Raw genomic sequence first — 16,731 nt, forward strand, 5'->3', positions numbered from 1 at the left:
TGTCTCAGAGCCTCTCAAGCATGAGAGAAGTAGTCACCCAGTGCTATGGACAATGGCACTTTCCACAGAGAGAAGATACAAAGCCACTGCAGATAAGAAGGCATGGCTGTAAGGCCATGCACAATGGAAGCCATCACTTGAGCTGCTCAGGCACTTTGCTGATTCCATATTAGCTGCAACCACTTCCCCTTCCCAGGAACTTGGGAGGTATCACACATACCATACCAGCAAAATTCCTTCTCAGTGTGCATGATAAGCAGACACACATAAAAATAATTTTAGAAATCCACACTAAGGTACTGAGAAGCCTGATATCATAATGTCTTCATTCCCTCCAGCAGTGCCCCCAGTCCTAGATCCTTAGTGGCAGATATACAAGGGTTCTCAAGGTATCTAACAGTTCTGTAGGCACCTGAACTACCAAAGTTAGCAACTTCAAAACTTCTGTAGATCTAGCCCTACAATCACCAATCACTCGCTCCCAAAAGAAAAAAAAATAAAATAGAAGTTGAAAGAGACAATAAAAATGGGTCTGGAATGAGTTCCCCAAAAGATTAAGGCACAAATAGTCTCTGGCTTTAAGAGAAAATAAAATATAACCACAACAATGCCAGGGGAAAAAAAAAAGCCCCAATAAGGTAGAATTGTACATTCCTTTGTTATGCACTAGTATGAAGCAATGGTTGAAACTCAAACACAGACAGTAAAGCAAAAAAACACAACTCAATATGCAACTAACCTGTGGAATTTACTGACTTAAGTTATCACTGACCGTAAGGTTTCAATGGTTTGGCAATGGATGAAACACTAATGAAAAAAATGAGGACAATCACATAAGAAGTCAAAAAAGAGTATCTGCCATCTTCGAACATCAGGAATGCAACAGTAACAATTATGGCAAATTTCAGTGTGAATGTCTGCTAGGGGCATCTTCTGTAACTATTCATGGCTGCTGTGGACACGATGCCCACTGTACGTACCACAACCCAACAGCTCTTTCACGTGAACAACATCCACAATCATTTTTCACAGGGGTTCTGCTGTCATACTGGCCAAACAGTGGTGAATCTGTTAACATTTGCTAAGTCCTGGGCAGCTCCGTTCCAGTCACATCGGCACAAAAATGGCTTTTAGGACTCTAGAGGCATTTATACAGACTTGGCTGTGCTGACAGATGGACAAAGTGGTTGCTTAATTTGGATCACTCAATAAAATTAAGTATCAGAGAAATGATCTGCTCTAGGGTTTGCAGATTTCTAACTGGCCTGCAAGCATTATCTTCTTCCTGCCTTGCGCATACATGCTGCATTAGAGCAGCACATTTAATCACACACAATCTAGCCCAAATCTCAACTGCAGAAGATATTTCTTAATTAAAGAATCAGCAAGACTGATAATGAAATCTGAAGAGCTAGCAGAAGCGGGTGTGACACGCATGAAACTCAGCAGTTACATCCACCCCACAGATTGCAGCAGAAAGTCAAAAGAAAGGAGGCAGCAGCAACTCACAGGTGGAGGGCACGGATGCTGGAAGCAGCAGGTCCCAGGGAAGGAATGGCAGTCAGCTCATTGTTGTTCAGTTGCCTGCAACAAGAAATGAATCATTTAAGCAAGGAGGCTATGAGGAGATGAGCATCAGCTGGGCACTGTATGAATGCCTTCCAACCCCCCAAGTCTCCATCTTGTGGGGTTTCTCTGGCTGTACCACCTTTTCATCCCAGTCTCTTAATAAATGAGAGCTGCCACAACTGCTCCAACACCTTCTTTATCTGAGGCAGATTTGCAGCCCTTGCTTATCCCACTGGGCCACAGGGGTGCCATGGCAGCCCTAAGGCCGCACCGGGTCTAGCTCTGAAAATCCCACAGGGGCAGCCCCACAGGGCTGGTCACAAGCACGCAAAAAACTGCACTGGGCACAAAAATGGCACTGGAACAAGTGACCTGCTCCAGCCAGCCCCCGCGGGGCTAATGGCAATTGCAGGCAGGCCTCACGCCTGGAAAGGCCGTTACAGAAATGTCCCCCTCAATGGCCTAATGTTTGAAGTGTTTTTCTGACTGAAAACAGATCCCAGCCATGTGACCGGCTCTTCCTTGGTTTAAAGAGCCCTTGTTTGTACGGTGAATTAGTCAATTAATTACTGTAACAGTCGCTTGTCTGGCTGCTTGAAAATTACCTAACTTCTTAGCCATCTTGCTGCCCCCCCCCCCCCCACACACACACACACTGATGCCATTAAAGCTGAGCCTCCGCCAGGCTGAGCCCCACAAACCAGCACAGCCTTGCTGCTGTGCCTCTGCCCTCTGAAGACCACCCCCTTCTCCTCCATGGGGCAGTTCAGAAGTACCCCAATCCTCGCAGGCATTGCCCCCCTGGCACTCCTCCCCAGGAAATCCTGAAAATCACATCCAGATGCATCCAATTGCAAAGAGGGAGCAGAGATGCATAGCACAGCTGAGGGGTGCTAAACCCCAAGTGTGAGCTGGGGCAACCCTGAATTCTGCCCCCTTTGGCACTTCAAAAATATTTTTGGCAGGTGAGAGAGGGCAGTGATGCCTCCACTGTAGAACTTCCTCCTGACTCCTCCGAGGGCAGGCACCGTATTTGATTTCATGAGGAGTTCCAGGCACTGCTGGGATAAAAGCTTTTCTCGGCTGCAGCTCTGCCTCTGACATTATACCCATACCTTAAAATGTAAGGGAAGAAAGCCAGAGGCATTGCAATTCAGCAAGGAGCTCTACTTTGCAACTAAAAGCTCATTGTTACTGGTCTTATAGCAAGGTCTTGAGCTTTCAACAGTGCAAAGCAAGCTGGAAAGAGCACTGAAATACATACATTTTTGACACATTTACATTAACATCCAGTTTAGCATCTTTTTGAAAGCCACAGAAGGGGAAGGGGAACTGCGCCCACCCTCCCCTAGCACTGGTTAAGCAGCTCTAACACTAGCCAGCATCTAGCAAGTGTCCAAAACCTCCTCTGACATAAGCATCATCTTCATCTATCACTGCACTGTCAAGTCTTTCTCAGTTAAACAACACAGTCAGAAAGCAGCTCCCTCACTTCAGTTTCTCTTGGCTCATAGGCACCAGTTGCTGATGCAGAGGAGACAGCCAAGCTCATTATTTGTCTGGGATTTCCCTCTCCTCTTCCCCTTCCCCTCAAATGTAATGAATAAATAGCAAAAAACCAAAACAAAACAACAACAACAAAAAACACAACAGAAGTAGACTCAACAAATTTAAACATCCTTTCCCTTTCTCCTTGAGGACACAAACCTGCTGCCCCTGGACAGCAACGGAGGGCAGGAGGGGGCCACCCGTATAAAATATTTACGGTCCGGTTGCCAGGCTGGTGTCAAGCTGAAATAGAGCCTGCTCAAAAATAGCACAGCTCTCCAGAGCTTTCAGTGAAAGGCACTTTAGAAAATAAAAGGTGAGTTGTTTGGAGAGGAATTTTAGCACAGTTACTACCTCTTTGTTATAAAATGAGCTTGGAAAACCTGAGAGCCGTGTAACCATCATTCTCATGGAACCCATGTGACCTGAGGAAACCCCACAAAGGACAAGAAGGCTTTCTGCCCCACAGCAGCATCCCCCTCCTATCCTTACAGCCAAGGCATGGGATCAAGGGTGTCTTTAAGAGGGACCACAGAGGGTCATGGGAGGTGTCCTGAAGGAGGGAGGTAACGCAACTGCTGGAGCCCCTTGCACCTCGTGCCTCCAACAGCACATAGCTACTTAGTCCTGAGTATATGGGATCATGGGGTCTTGTATCACTTTAACCTGCAAGAGATTAAACCTAAGGGGAAAAAACCTAAGAATCAAAATAGCCAACTCCTACTACTTTATCTCAGTAAAGCACACCAGAACACTCAAGATAAGCTATGAAGTTTTGATCTTTAGTTTGCATACATTTTCATAAAGCTAAGGGCTCCAACAAAGACTTCCAACATATATGGCACTAATTATTCACATACAGACACATCACATTTGAGACCCATCTGTGATGCTCAGGAACCACAGCCTCCATGTTGGAAGCATCATGGGAGGTTTCGGGTCTTATCAATGCATCTATCATTTGGGGCAATCTCATTCCCTGAGGGTTACTTGGTTTGCCCAGCACAGCGCGCACAGCAAAACACTGACTTGCTCTCAAGACATGCCACAGCACGATCCTTATTTCATGAATGTTTGTAAAGTGCTTAAAAAAACCCTCAGAAAGAGATGCTCTGGCAGTACAGATGGGGTTCTTTGTGAAACGCAGTTTATTTCAGTGGTCTGTGGTTTAGCTGTTATTCAAAAGCAACCAAGATTGGTAGATAGGGCTTTTAATAGAGCTTCTCCCTCACACTTTCCAGAGCCTGCCTTCCAGGCTGGGCTCCAGACCTCTGCCTCCCTTTCCATCTCTATTTCTTCCCTTTTTTTCCTTTGCTTTTTCTCTTTCCCCTAACAAGGCACTGCTAGCCACGCTATTACTCTGTAGGCTGCACTTCTTGCCTCCTCAATCCTCAACATTCCTTCCACATTCAGCCCTTGATGCATGACTCTGCACACAGGAGCTCCCCACCTGTGGAACCAGAAGCCCCACAAATGAATCTCCCAGCCCCACGTGCCCAACAGTCCAACACCTTCAGGCACTTCCACAAATAAAAGCAATCGCTAAGCCACAATCATGTTAGGATAACTCCAAAGTCTCATGGGATCAGGGCTGCGATTCTGATTTCTAAACACAGAGCAATTTAAGGCTTTTCACAGTTTAAAGAAAGCAGATCCCATAGGCAGCATTTGCTTACCTGCATCACTTTCTTTCCCCTCTTGCCCTCTAAGGCAATCTAGAGCTGACCTCCAAGCACTGTCCTCACTCTTGGTGCACATATCCTCAGCAAGTCCCTACTGTCAGTGTAGGCAGAGATGCCACGGGCAGTTGGGCTGGTGGAGATGCACTGCATTAATCCCCACAGTCCAATCCTGCAGGCATTAGCCAGGCAGAATTCCCACCACTGCCTATTCCAGAATCACAGGGTCTGGCCCCACCACGAGTCCCAAAGCCAACACGTAATGAAAACAGACAATGGACAAGAGAAAAAGAAAGATACAGACAGAGCACGGCACTGTTTCTGAAAGGAAATGTTTTTTCAGTTTCCCATGAGGCATCAGTAGCTCTTCAAACACAGCCCAAACCTCAAATATGTCAGCAATTCAACATTCAAATGAGAGCTCATTACCTCAACCCACCGCTTACAGTTTCAGTCACTTTCATTTTTCAGAACCCAAATCAGAGCTCCAGGAACTGCTGCAAACAGCCGACAAGCGCGGCGCTTCCGTGAGCATGGCAGCTGGGCCCTTACACAGCCCACGACACCCTGCCATTCCCCACGCAGGATTTCTTCCCACCAGCCAAGGGGCCTGTTGCAGCCAGCCTCAGGTGGCTCCTTCTCTTCCCCCCACTGAAGCAGAAGAGCGCTCTGCTGTTTTAAGGCCGACCTAGCAGACTTCAAACAGAATTTGTCCCGGTTCCAAAAGGAATACAAATGTCTAAGAAAGGAGGAGACACAGTTAAGTGCTTTGTTATCCACTACACTACACCTTTGTTTCCTGAGAGATTTGGGTTAGGTTGGCATCAGATATCATGATCCAGGCTGTTCTGTCTTGCTTCAGGGTTATGCTGTCAGCAAGGAGCTTTGTGTGTATGTTCAGGTGTGTTAGCTGAACTGCTCCCTCCGAGCACTGTACAAAACAGAGGGAGCAAACTCCAATGATTTCCAATAACAGCTATGCTGTTTTAATTGGGAAGTTGTGTTCTGCTAATTGATTAGTTAAAGACAAAGAAAGCAGCAGGAGTAAAATATGAAAAAACCCTCCACACTGAGTCATGTCTGCACATTCACGACAGCTAAAGGAAAACATCGCCTTGAGAAACTACATACAACTCCCTCCTGTTCCAAAAGCTGTCCTTGCAAAATACAACTAAAACCTTGAAAGAATACTTACACTTCCTGCAGGTTCAACAGCTCTGCAAAGGCAGAAGGATCAATCTCGGTCAACTTGTTGTAGCTCAGGTTTCTGTTAAAATAAAAGAAAGCGGCATCAGCACCATACAGTTACTGTGCTCAGCAAAAGTGTCATCCCAATTATTCTGGACTGCACTAGGAAGTGGTTTAGGTTTGGTTATTTTCACCTTTTTTTTTTTTAAATAAGAACATTTAAACAAGGAAAGGCAGCACTTGGCTGCTGAACACATGAAGGAGTTACTTTAGTTCTCTATCAAGAAGTTATTTAGCTCGCCATAAGCTTTCTCCTCTTCTGCATTACTGTGGTGTTAATTTGTCTTTATATTACACAATTACATCAGTATCCCTCTGCTGGTTATTCACAACCACACAACTCATCGCAGATGAATAGGATATTTCCTGACAAATTAAACTCTGAACTGAAACAATCAACAAGGCTTCTCCTAAATATTTTATAGCTATAATGATATTTGGGTGCTTTTATGTGCCGTCGTGCTCCACATATAAACAAAATGCATACACAGCTTTATACACACACTTATATTTTATGTTGACATACAATAATTTACAGGTCCAACCTGTGCTGGGGGATGTACTGGGAAAGCACAGATCAATTAGCAGCGAGCACCTAATGATGTGGAAATTAACAAATGGCCTAATTAATATGATGTATGCCATGCTGGAATGTAACTGTATGTAATCTGAAAGGGAGGACACCAACTGATAGGCAGTAGCAAGAAAAGCAACCACAAGTTGTTGTGAGGAAATTGAGGGGACCTGCTTTAATCTCACCCCGCTCCACACCCTGCTCTATGATGCTATCCTGGGCAATACTCAACCCTCCTGTCTCCTCTGCAGGGAGGTTACACCCTCTTACTGCACCTCTGAACACAACCCAAAAGATTCATGGTCTGATTTTAGATAAGCCCACAAACATCCAGCTCCTTATTCAAACCACCAAGCCAGTCTGACTGGAAAACGGGCCAACCTTCCCCAGTTTGTGCATTTGCTCTGTGTTAAAGCTGTGCCCACAGCCCTCAAGCAGGTCTGAAGCCCCAGTAGGATCCACATCCCGAGGCCACTGAGTGCCAATCCCTGCTCTGGGGGACTCAAGAGGCGAGAGACAACAAGGAGAGCTACAAGAAGGACCCAGACCTGCCTCGTGTGCCCCATGCAGTAACACAGAGAGCCCGGGCCGACAGCAACACTTGAAAGCACTAAGGCTTGAAAGACTAAGTTACAAATGCTTCTTTTGAAACAAAGAGCAATCATTGATCATCTGCCCTCCCGCAATGCACTTATGGATGTCCTCAAAACATTCCCCTCCACACAGGTACCGCTCAACAGCTCTGTGCATGCACTGCTTCAGAGAAGCCCATGAAGGCACCCTGTATCATGCCTGAAATGTCCCATTTCTGCCAACACCTGCTGTGGAAGAAGGCTCTACAAACCACCGGCACAGGATGCCTTTAGCAGAATCTAGACTTGAAGTGATACATGAATGTAAAATCTAACCAAGCATCTAGCTTTAAAATATGTTGTCCTGTAAGCCCCTACTGTCTTTTAAAACACTCAAGAGACCTTTAAATCAATACCAGCCTACAGCAGATATCCATTTCACTATGAACTCAAAGGCATTTGTCTAAATAAAAGTCAAACTGCAGTTTAAACTCAGAGTGCGTTTGAAAGCCAAGTCCATATTCATAGCACAATTACGAATTAAAGTGCAATTTGCCCTCAGATTACATTACTACTTTTTTTTTTTTTAACCACACAGCAAAATCAGGTTGGAGCTTGTCGCTGTCTGATGTATAGGCAAAAGGAGAAAATACAACAGGTAACGTCCTGTAGGACATTATATCCCATAGGCTCAATGCAGTAAGGATAAAGCAGGCCCAGAAACACTAGTGACATACTGTAAGAAGGAAATACAAACAGGGTGCTGGCACAGTCATGATTGTGCCAGAACTCATCAGTTTTGATGCACTTCTATGCTTTCCATGCTGCAAATCTTTTAAGGTAACATACTTATCCTCAAAACATTCCTCTGCAATAAGCTAAGAGCCTGCTACACAAACCCAGCACTGAGGATAGTGGGCACACTGATCATCTGTACACTTGTCAAGGGAACCGATCCCTGGCTCGTCCAATGCCTGAACACTGAGCAATGCTGATGAGACCTTCAACAGCTCAAAAGTGAAAAATGAAAAAGTCTTAGCAGATTTGAGGATTTCATGGCCATGGACTAACATCTTCCAAAGCAACTTTCTGATTACGGCTGTTGCCATTTGAGAAGTTTGGACATCAAAGTCATCAGACAAGCAGCTTGCTCTTCAGGTAACACAGCTGTATTTCATCTGCTCCAACAAAAGCAACTTCCCAGTGCTTGCTGCAGAGATACAAATGAAACCTACCTTGTATGCCTAAATCTTCCGTTTCTCCCACGCTACCCACTCCAACTTTCAGCTATCCCCACCAAACACACAACATGCTGTTTAAAAATCAGTGGGGAAAATGAACGCTACAAATACAGCACCAGAGCAAAATAAGTTTCAGACTTGAAAATAGATAGATACATCAAAATAAGCAGTTTACTCAATTTCTCCAATGTTAGCATGCATTAAAATGCCCAGGAATTTGTCGCCTGAAGCATTAACAAGCAAAGGACGAGTTTCCCAGAACTCAGATCTCCTCACTAGGCAGTATTTGGCATGCCAGTCACAGCATGCAAATGGGAGAAAGAATTAACATGCTCTGATAGATAGATCATTGGGACTGGGAGTCAGGAAACCTCAGTCTATTCCTGGCTCTCTTAATCTCCTGCTGTGTGACTGGGTCATGTCACATCACCTCTCCAGAGCTTTTGTTTCCACAGCCACCCTTTGTCTGTCTTGTCTATTTAGACTGTAAATAAAATTGAGTTAGGTATTGTCTCGGTTTGCCCAATGCTGACAAAATGAGGCCTCAATCTTGGTTGGGCTCCAGTAATGCAAATACAGAAAAGAACTCAAAACTTGAGGTCATGGGTGCACACGACTCTCCCCCACCACAAAGCATGGATCTCAAATGCATGGCATCACGTGTAGCTGCAACATCGCCATTGGATCAGCCAAGCAGCCCAGCAGGGCGGGCTGCATGGAGATGCCAAGCTCAGGGTACTGCAGTTCCATCACTGGAAATCATCATGTTCCTGCTCTGCCATAACAGAGGGGCTCCTCATAGACCCCTTGGTCTGATGGATACAGTGTGCAGTGGAATAATGGCTCTCATTGATCAAATATCTCTTCAGCAGTGCTTTAGGAAGCCTTCTTCAAAAAGCCCTGGAAAACCAGAGCCCAAAGCCCATCATACGCTTCAGGGAAGCATCCTGCAGGAGTCAGAAGCTGACGGCAAAGACTACAAAACAGAGTCACCAAATTGAGCGGTCTAGTGATCAGCTCATTTTTTCCCAGTTGAACAGAAGGTGGCATAAGGCTTATGGGGTTTAAGATATTATGACTTAACAGTATGAGAAACACTCTACCATTATTTATCTATTACAAACCTCAACTATGTAGTTCCTTGCATTGGTTAGTCCAACAGCATAGTGGTTTTCCCCCTCACATACGATGCCCCTGATCACGAACCGAGAACACACATTATCAATATGAGAAGGGCCGTCTTCTGTCTATTTACCCCTTCCAGTCTCCAAACAAGAAAGCAGCATTTGCCTTTATTTGGCATTGCAGATCACCGCGCACTGCAGAGGCTCAAAGGAAAGCCTTGTTAAATAACCTGATACAAAGTCTGCCTTTAAAGTACCTCGAAGTAACACTGTCTCAAAACCAGCTGTGTTTGTCCGCAAGAAGCAATCAGGCAGCTCTCTGACCCGACAAATGCCGATCCTGCCTCCCTGGCAAGGTGCTGGGTATACTGGGAGCTTATACGCTGGTTTTGGTTCTGCTTTGGGAAGCTGGCCAACATGCAGTAAGCCACCTTTGTATTGAGAGCAAGGTGCTTGGCTGGCTTGCCAGACAGAGAAATCAGCATGCACGAGGCACCCAGACCCAGCTCACCACGATGAGGGCTGAGTTCTGCTCAGGGAGGCGGAAGTTTCCGACCCGCACGTCGAACCCATTCATCTGTCAGCATGGAAGATTATGTCAAAAGCGTTTCTGCACCTTTTGATGACAGGCAGAGGAGAAAAGGAGGATGACTCCAAGTTCTGCCCCTGCCAACCGTGGCTTTCATTAAACACTTTGTCAACCATTGTCATAACACAACTTTTCATTGCATCTGCACAAAAGGGAGCCGAGGTCCCAGAACAATCGAGCCCTGCAACAGAAATTCCTCTGGCTAATCTGTCGAAAGATAGCTGCCTAGTCTGCAGCTCACTGAATAGGCACCATCCTCTTCCCACATGTTTGTGGATGGCTTTACAGCACTGGCGTGGAGGCCCCGTGCACACTTCATTGGGTATGAAAAGCATGGCAGCAGCTGAATAAGCCTGGGGATGGGAGTTGGGGGAACAACGGGGGGAATACATTGCCTGTGCTTCGAGTATACAGCTGTGCACAGAAGAAAGCATGCTTGAATTTCTTTTTTAAACAAGCTTTTCACTCCCAGAGAGATAGAAAAGTCCTCATAAGTAGTGACACGCAAGGCTTAACACTGAAGCACAAAGCAATCAGAGACTGCAGGGATTCAGTTGCTTGTATGAACTGTAAGGGCAGAAAGAAGCAGCTTTAGTCCTTTTTTCTTACACACACACACATCAAGCCCCAAATCCACTTCTTTGAGCCAAGAACAGAGAAATGGCTACTGTGGTCAGCACCAGGTACTGAGCAGCACATGGCACAGCAACACCTTCCCCTATATGGCATCATTTGAGTCCCTTTGAAAATGGATTTAATGAAGTTGCAATAAGCCATCCATACTGATGAGTCAGAAGGAATTGCCATGTCCAAGATGTGTGTAGTTCATTATCTTCAGAGGATTCTGCCAGAAGTCCTTGGGAAACCACTCACCCAACCCACTACAGCCAGTCCCACATGCCCTTCCAGTCCATCTGCTAAACTGGTAGTGAACCAGAGGTCCTTGAACCCTTTGCCTCACTCACCCTTGCCTCTGTTTCACCTCTCCTAAACAAGGACATCAAAAAGAAATTCATCTTTGCCAAAGTCTTCGCTTTAGGGCCCGCACTCACGCTCATCCTGGTGAGCCTGCTCACTCAGGCTTTGCTTGTGCCCCAGCTCAAATTAGCAGCCGCAGCAGATCAGCTTGGGTTAACAGCACACTCATATAAGGGGCTCTATGTGCAGAAGGGAGTCAACTTAAGGGCAACCCTGAAGCCATAATATGAGCTAATTTGACAGTGAAGACAAACTTTGAGAGGTCATCCAGACACCAAGAGAACTGCACCATGAATCACTCCAGTCATGACTAACAATGCTGTCTAAAGGAAATTCCTGCAGCATGATTACCGAAGAATCAATACCACACCGATTCCAGCAGATGCGTGCAGTCATTAATGCAAAGAATACTAATTAAAACCACATCACTGAGAGCCATTGTACCAGCCTACAGTTTAATGTAACTTGTGGTTGAGAAGGCTGAAGGAATGAGGGAACTATCTTTGAATAATTTCAAATAGCATCTTGGGCCCCAGCCTCCCCTCCTGTGCTCCCAGGGCTGGGAACAGGAGGTGGCAGTGCCTGGAGGTCGAGAGCTGCTCACATGAACACCACCACTGCTGTCAGCTCACAAGGGCTGAGCATCTTCTGACTGAGCACTGGGTGACACTGAGCTGCAGCTGGGGGCTCCGAACTGCCCACAACAAGGAGCTGCCTTACGCTCGTCTCCTCTGAGAAGGATGCTGTTGGGTTATTTCAGGCCTTGTTTGGTTTATACAAATGTGTTTTGACAGTGCCTAGGATCCTATCTCTTCCTATTTTAATAACCTCAGCAAAACAATGAAAGGAGTTCCTTTTTTGTTGTTGTTGTTCTCTAAGCCAAACTAAACATTCTCCTTGAAACACCCCAAATGCTTGAATCTTACAAAAAAAAAGAAAAAGAAATAATCTTTAACTTAACCTACATAAACTGCACTGATACAGAGGCACGCTGCAAAGCAAGCACAACGCCCTTGATGCCTACAAGCATGGCATGGCTTGGAGGCATCAGGAGAGAAGCAAGGATGCTCATTTTACCACGGCCTCGTGCTCATCCCCTCAACAACAGTTCTCATTATTTCATGCCTCTGAGAAGGAAACAAAACAACAACAAAAAAAAGGAAAGTCGTGTTCAAGAAGCAATGTGGATGTCATCCAGAGGCTGCTGCAGGGACAAGGGCAGCATCTTCCTCCCTGCAGCCAGCACAGACCCAAACCTGCGGAAGTCAGGGCAAGGCATCACAAGAGGGAAGGCATGACAGCACATTCAAAGTTCTCACTGCTTCTGAAAAATATAATAGCAGCAGCCACACAGCCTGCAGTTACTAAGGCTACTGAACTTTATGATGAACTTTATGAGCATTATGGTTGCACGTTCCTTTGCCCCCCAGCAGACAGCCCAGCCAAAGGCAGTACTGTGCACAGAGAGCAGGGGATGCTGCAAGAGTTAGAGTGGGTGGTGTTTAGTTGCAACAATTTTTCGCTTTATTTGCTGTTTCTATTAAGCTGCACTGCATGAAGGAGGTGTATTCTCTCCACAATGCACGAAGCCATCAGCTGCAAGAATTGCCTCAGAGCGAAAAATAAAATAAAATTCAAAGAAGGCAGGAGCACCTAAATAGAAATAACTGCATTTACTTCACCATAAAGCAACCCTGGTTTGCCACCTGCGGCAGGTAAAGCAGCTGGAAGGAAAACTAGGATGTGGAAGTCTTAAACCCACAAATAAACTCCACCCTCCATCTGCCCGGATACCCATAGGGTTTGTTCTGGGTTCATTGTTTTGCTTAATTAAAGTGCTGCTTATTCTCAGGAGAAAGACGTGTCCTGAAAGCAGAGCTGGCAGCTCCCTGCCCTGCAGAAGGCACAGCCCCAGCACAAGGGCTGCAGGCATCGCGTGTCCGCCAGGCGCACGTGAACCAACTGCTTTGCTCCTTAGGTAAATCAATAAAGGCCATGACTCCTGCACTAACATTTCAATTAAGGTTCCCCACTGTGTATTCAACATACTAAACCAATTTATTGAGGATTAACAACTCTATAATTTACTGTATGCGTCTACCTTACAGGCACTGCTAAGCCTCCATTAACTGACAATAGTACACAAGAGCTGCATTGATGGATCAGCAGAAAGTGCAATTTACTGCTTGAAAAATTGCTACTTCTGCAGAGCTAATATTTTCACCTACAAGTTGTGCAACTTTTCCCAAGTATGGCAGATAAACCACGTTAAACCTTTGGTTTTTTTCAGAAGCCTGGAAGGACACACAGCATCATGTCCAGCTGCTGGCAGCCCAAACCTCCCACCACGTGACTGTAAAATCCAGCTGCGGGTTACAGGTCGAGCACAGATGGAAAAGAGATAATTCACAAACTCCCTGAACGCTGTTCAGAAGTTTCCAGGGTTTAAGAAAACATCAGAGGCCAACAATCATTCAATAATATCCAATAACCCATATTTTAAGATACATTTCCTACTAAAACACAGAATGGTAATGTGCTCTGAAAACACTTGGAATCCCTGAAGACAGGGGTTGTGTCTATAAGCGTTGCTGGCAAGCTTGCAAGTTCCTCCAGTGCTCTGATACCCCAATCTGTTTGTCAGAAGTGCTCAATCAGTAAATGCATCCCTGGGCAGAGCACTGCAAACAGAGAGCAGCACCCACAGTGCTGGGGAAGGGGGAGCATCAAACCCACGCTCAGCTTCTGGCACCTGCTGAAGTGCCTTCCTTTGCAGAGCCCATCACTCCAGCACCACGCAGCCACTTGTGCCACCAGCTGCCACCAAAAGCCACTGCACAATCTGTGCCCCACTCTGGTCAACTGTTCATGGCATGGGAGGGCAAGGCACCCCTTGGCATGTGTACCCATTGCTTCGTTCCTTCACCTTGCTTCTTGTGAGTAGTTAATGAGGAAGGGCTGATCTCCCCCCCCAAAACACACTCACTTGGAAGAGGCACAAAGGAATATTTGTGTGCTGGTTAAAACCAGTCAGGCAAAGAGGAAAGGGGAAAAAAAAAAGCCTTACAAAAACAGCAGGCGGGTTTCTACTGCAGCATGGGGGCTCACCAGCCTGCATCCTTCCAACACTGCTTTCAACCATCTTCCTCGCTTGTACAGGAGAGAGAAAGGTGTGAGGACAAGGAGGAAGGCACCTCTCAAACAAAAGCTGTGACTTCTGCTGTGCAGTCATCTCAGAAACACGTGCTTGGATATTGCTTTGCAGCTCCATCTCCTTACCAAAGCTCACGACGCTGCCCAAAGCCAAAGCAGCCAGCTCTGCAAACCGCCCATCAGCACTGCCACGACCGGTCCATCACCACGTCCACTCCCAGCTCCGACCCAGTGTCAGCAATCCAGTCTCACTCAACACTCAGCCAACTTTGCAGCTTCCTGCCACGGAGGTAAAATCCTTTCTGACTGCACCTGCAAGTGGAATTGCAGCACTGTGCTCCTCGCTGTGCCCCCGCCCATGCAGTTATTCAGCTAGAAGACAGAGCCAGAAAGGACATTCCCTGCAGTTTTCAATGCCACAGGCTGAAAGGAAGAGGCTGGATGAAGCCATAGACCTCGCACACTGAAAGAAATTATGTATACAGCCCCAAAGCATCAGCAGAGGACTCATCACCCATGCTGGCAGCACTGCAGGTTGTGTGGCCAGCTCTAATCCCCCAGAGCTGCGAAGAAAATACTGAAGTCTCTTTTTTGTAGTTTAAAAATAGCTCTGCTTTGTAACAGCATTTTAAGGGCAAAACATGCACATCTGAATCTAAAAAAATTCTTAAGTTGGCCATCTTAGCTAGAGATATGTGGTTAACACCAGCATTCACCCTGCCCTTTTGAGTAATCAATGTCCAAACATAATGCACTTTCATTCCAAGCACTTCTATATCGCCAATAAAGCACCAAGCAATTTAATGGATTTCTAACCCCAAATTGGAAGCTGTACTGCATCCAACTGACTCAATTTGTTCAGTCTTAGAGGAAGCCCTGGAACAAAACACTAGAAATAAAACCACATGTACTGATAACATTACAGAAATAGATACACCAAGAAGCAAATGTTCTGTCCCTTTATTTTATCTGACCTCCAACCTGTTTTAATTGACCTTCAAGATGGAAAGGCTGCATTTAAAAGAAACCATTTCCACCCAGATCAAGAGGAATAGAAGCCAAGCTATATATAATGCATTTGCTGCGAAACAAGGCAAATAAATCTACCATGAAACTCCCTTTCACTCAACAATGAAAAGCTAGAAGAGACTTTCAAGTTAATTTACTCCGTATTTTATGTCCTAAGCAGAGCTATTATCTAGACCAACTTGCTTTCTCTCCACATGATCCAAGCATAACTGGGAGCTTCCATATTCCCCTACACCATGCCCTGTAGCACTTGGAAGAAAGCTGTTTTGGCCAGCAAAAGGCTGAAGTAACAGATCTCGAAGGCAATGGTGCAACACAGAAGTTTCCAGCTGGTGGGGCACAGCACACCCCAGGCCAGAAGAAAGCCAGCCCTGATGCTAAGAGCCACCTACCAGAACAAGCCTTCACATATCGCCTTGCACAATTCCTTTACCAGTGTTCACTGCTGGGACAGCAGCAGGACACCCACCAGGATTTTGAAGCAAGTGAAAGCTGCAGAGAGCAACACACCCACAGTTCCATACACAGACCAAGGCTTTATCAGCAAAGTCTGGGACAGCTGAGCACGTATGACAGTTGTGAAGAGTGCTGGTGAAAGTCTTTCCTACACTCCTCCCCAGCACATAATGACATATCTTGTACAGAAGCACGAAGTTTTACAAATCTTTGAGAGCTTCACAGTTTTTATTGGTGCTCCTCTCCAACCTCTTCCACTTAGAAAGCCAGATTTCTTCATTAGTGCAACTCAGACCGTACAAAGTCTCGGAGTAGGAACAGAAATTGCAGCCAGCAAAATTTTGGAAAGCCCTTCCCACAGTCTTGCTCTTCCTGCTGCAGCCTGCTATCTCAGGACCTGCCCGGACTAACAGAGTCCAGCTGGAAATGGTGGGCTCAGGCAAAGCCTTCGGTCACTTCATCACTACTAGGGCACAGTGGGATCCCAGAGCTCCTGCCCCACACGCCTGGCATGGGGCTCAAGCCCAGCTGAACCCCAACAGCCCAGTACCAGAACCAAGCACAGGCTGTGCCTTCAGATCAGAAGCTATTTTCTCATCTGCTTCAAAGACAACGATGTTACCCCCGGGGATGGATGCCCTTATTTATTATTCAGAAAACTGCCTCTAGATTTGTGCAATTTCACAGCTAAAAGCAATGCAGCTAAATCACAGTGACGGCGGATGTTACTGAGGTTGACTCAAGGAACAAGCTCTCTCTCCTATAGATTTTTGTTCTTTCTGAGTTGCAGAGCATGAGAGGTATGGAACAGGAACGCTGCCCTAGTATTTTGCTACAGGAAGCAATTAACAACACAATCTCTTGCAAAACTGCTGGATTCCAAGGGAATTTCATCTTCTTGTAACCATTATTACTGGGATCACGCTGTTCCACTTGGCATCCAAGACTATACATTCTGCTGTATTTCTGTC

General features: G+C 46.0%; 1 protein-coding gene across 1 annotated transcript in view; it reads right to left on the bottom strand.

Annotated features, from left to right (window-relative positions):
* The window catches only part of LRIG1 (leucine rich repeats and immunoglobulin like domains 1), a 76,032-nt gene that overhangs the window by 42,621 nt on the left and 16,680 nt on the right, over positions 1 to 16,731 (bottom strand). Inside the window, 2 exon segments of the mRNA XM_065749544.1 lie at positions 1,510 to 1,584; positions 5,992 to 6,063. Coding sequence (XP_065605616.1) covers positions 1,510 to 1,584; positions 5,992 to 6,063 — 147 coding nt within the window.

The sequence above is a fragment of the Cyrtonyx montezumae genome, unplaced genomic scaffold, assembly GCF_038088225.1.
Source record: "Cyrtonyx montezumae isolate F1298 unplaced genomic scaffold, pur_monq_1.0 scaffold_6, whole genome shotgun sequence".
Classification (NCBI taxonomy): Eukaryota; Metazoa; Chordata; class Aves; order Galliformes; family Odontophoridae; genus Cyrtonyx; species Cyrtonyx montezumae.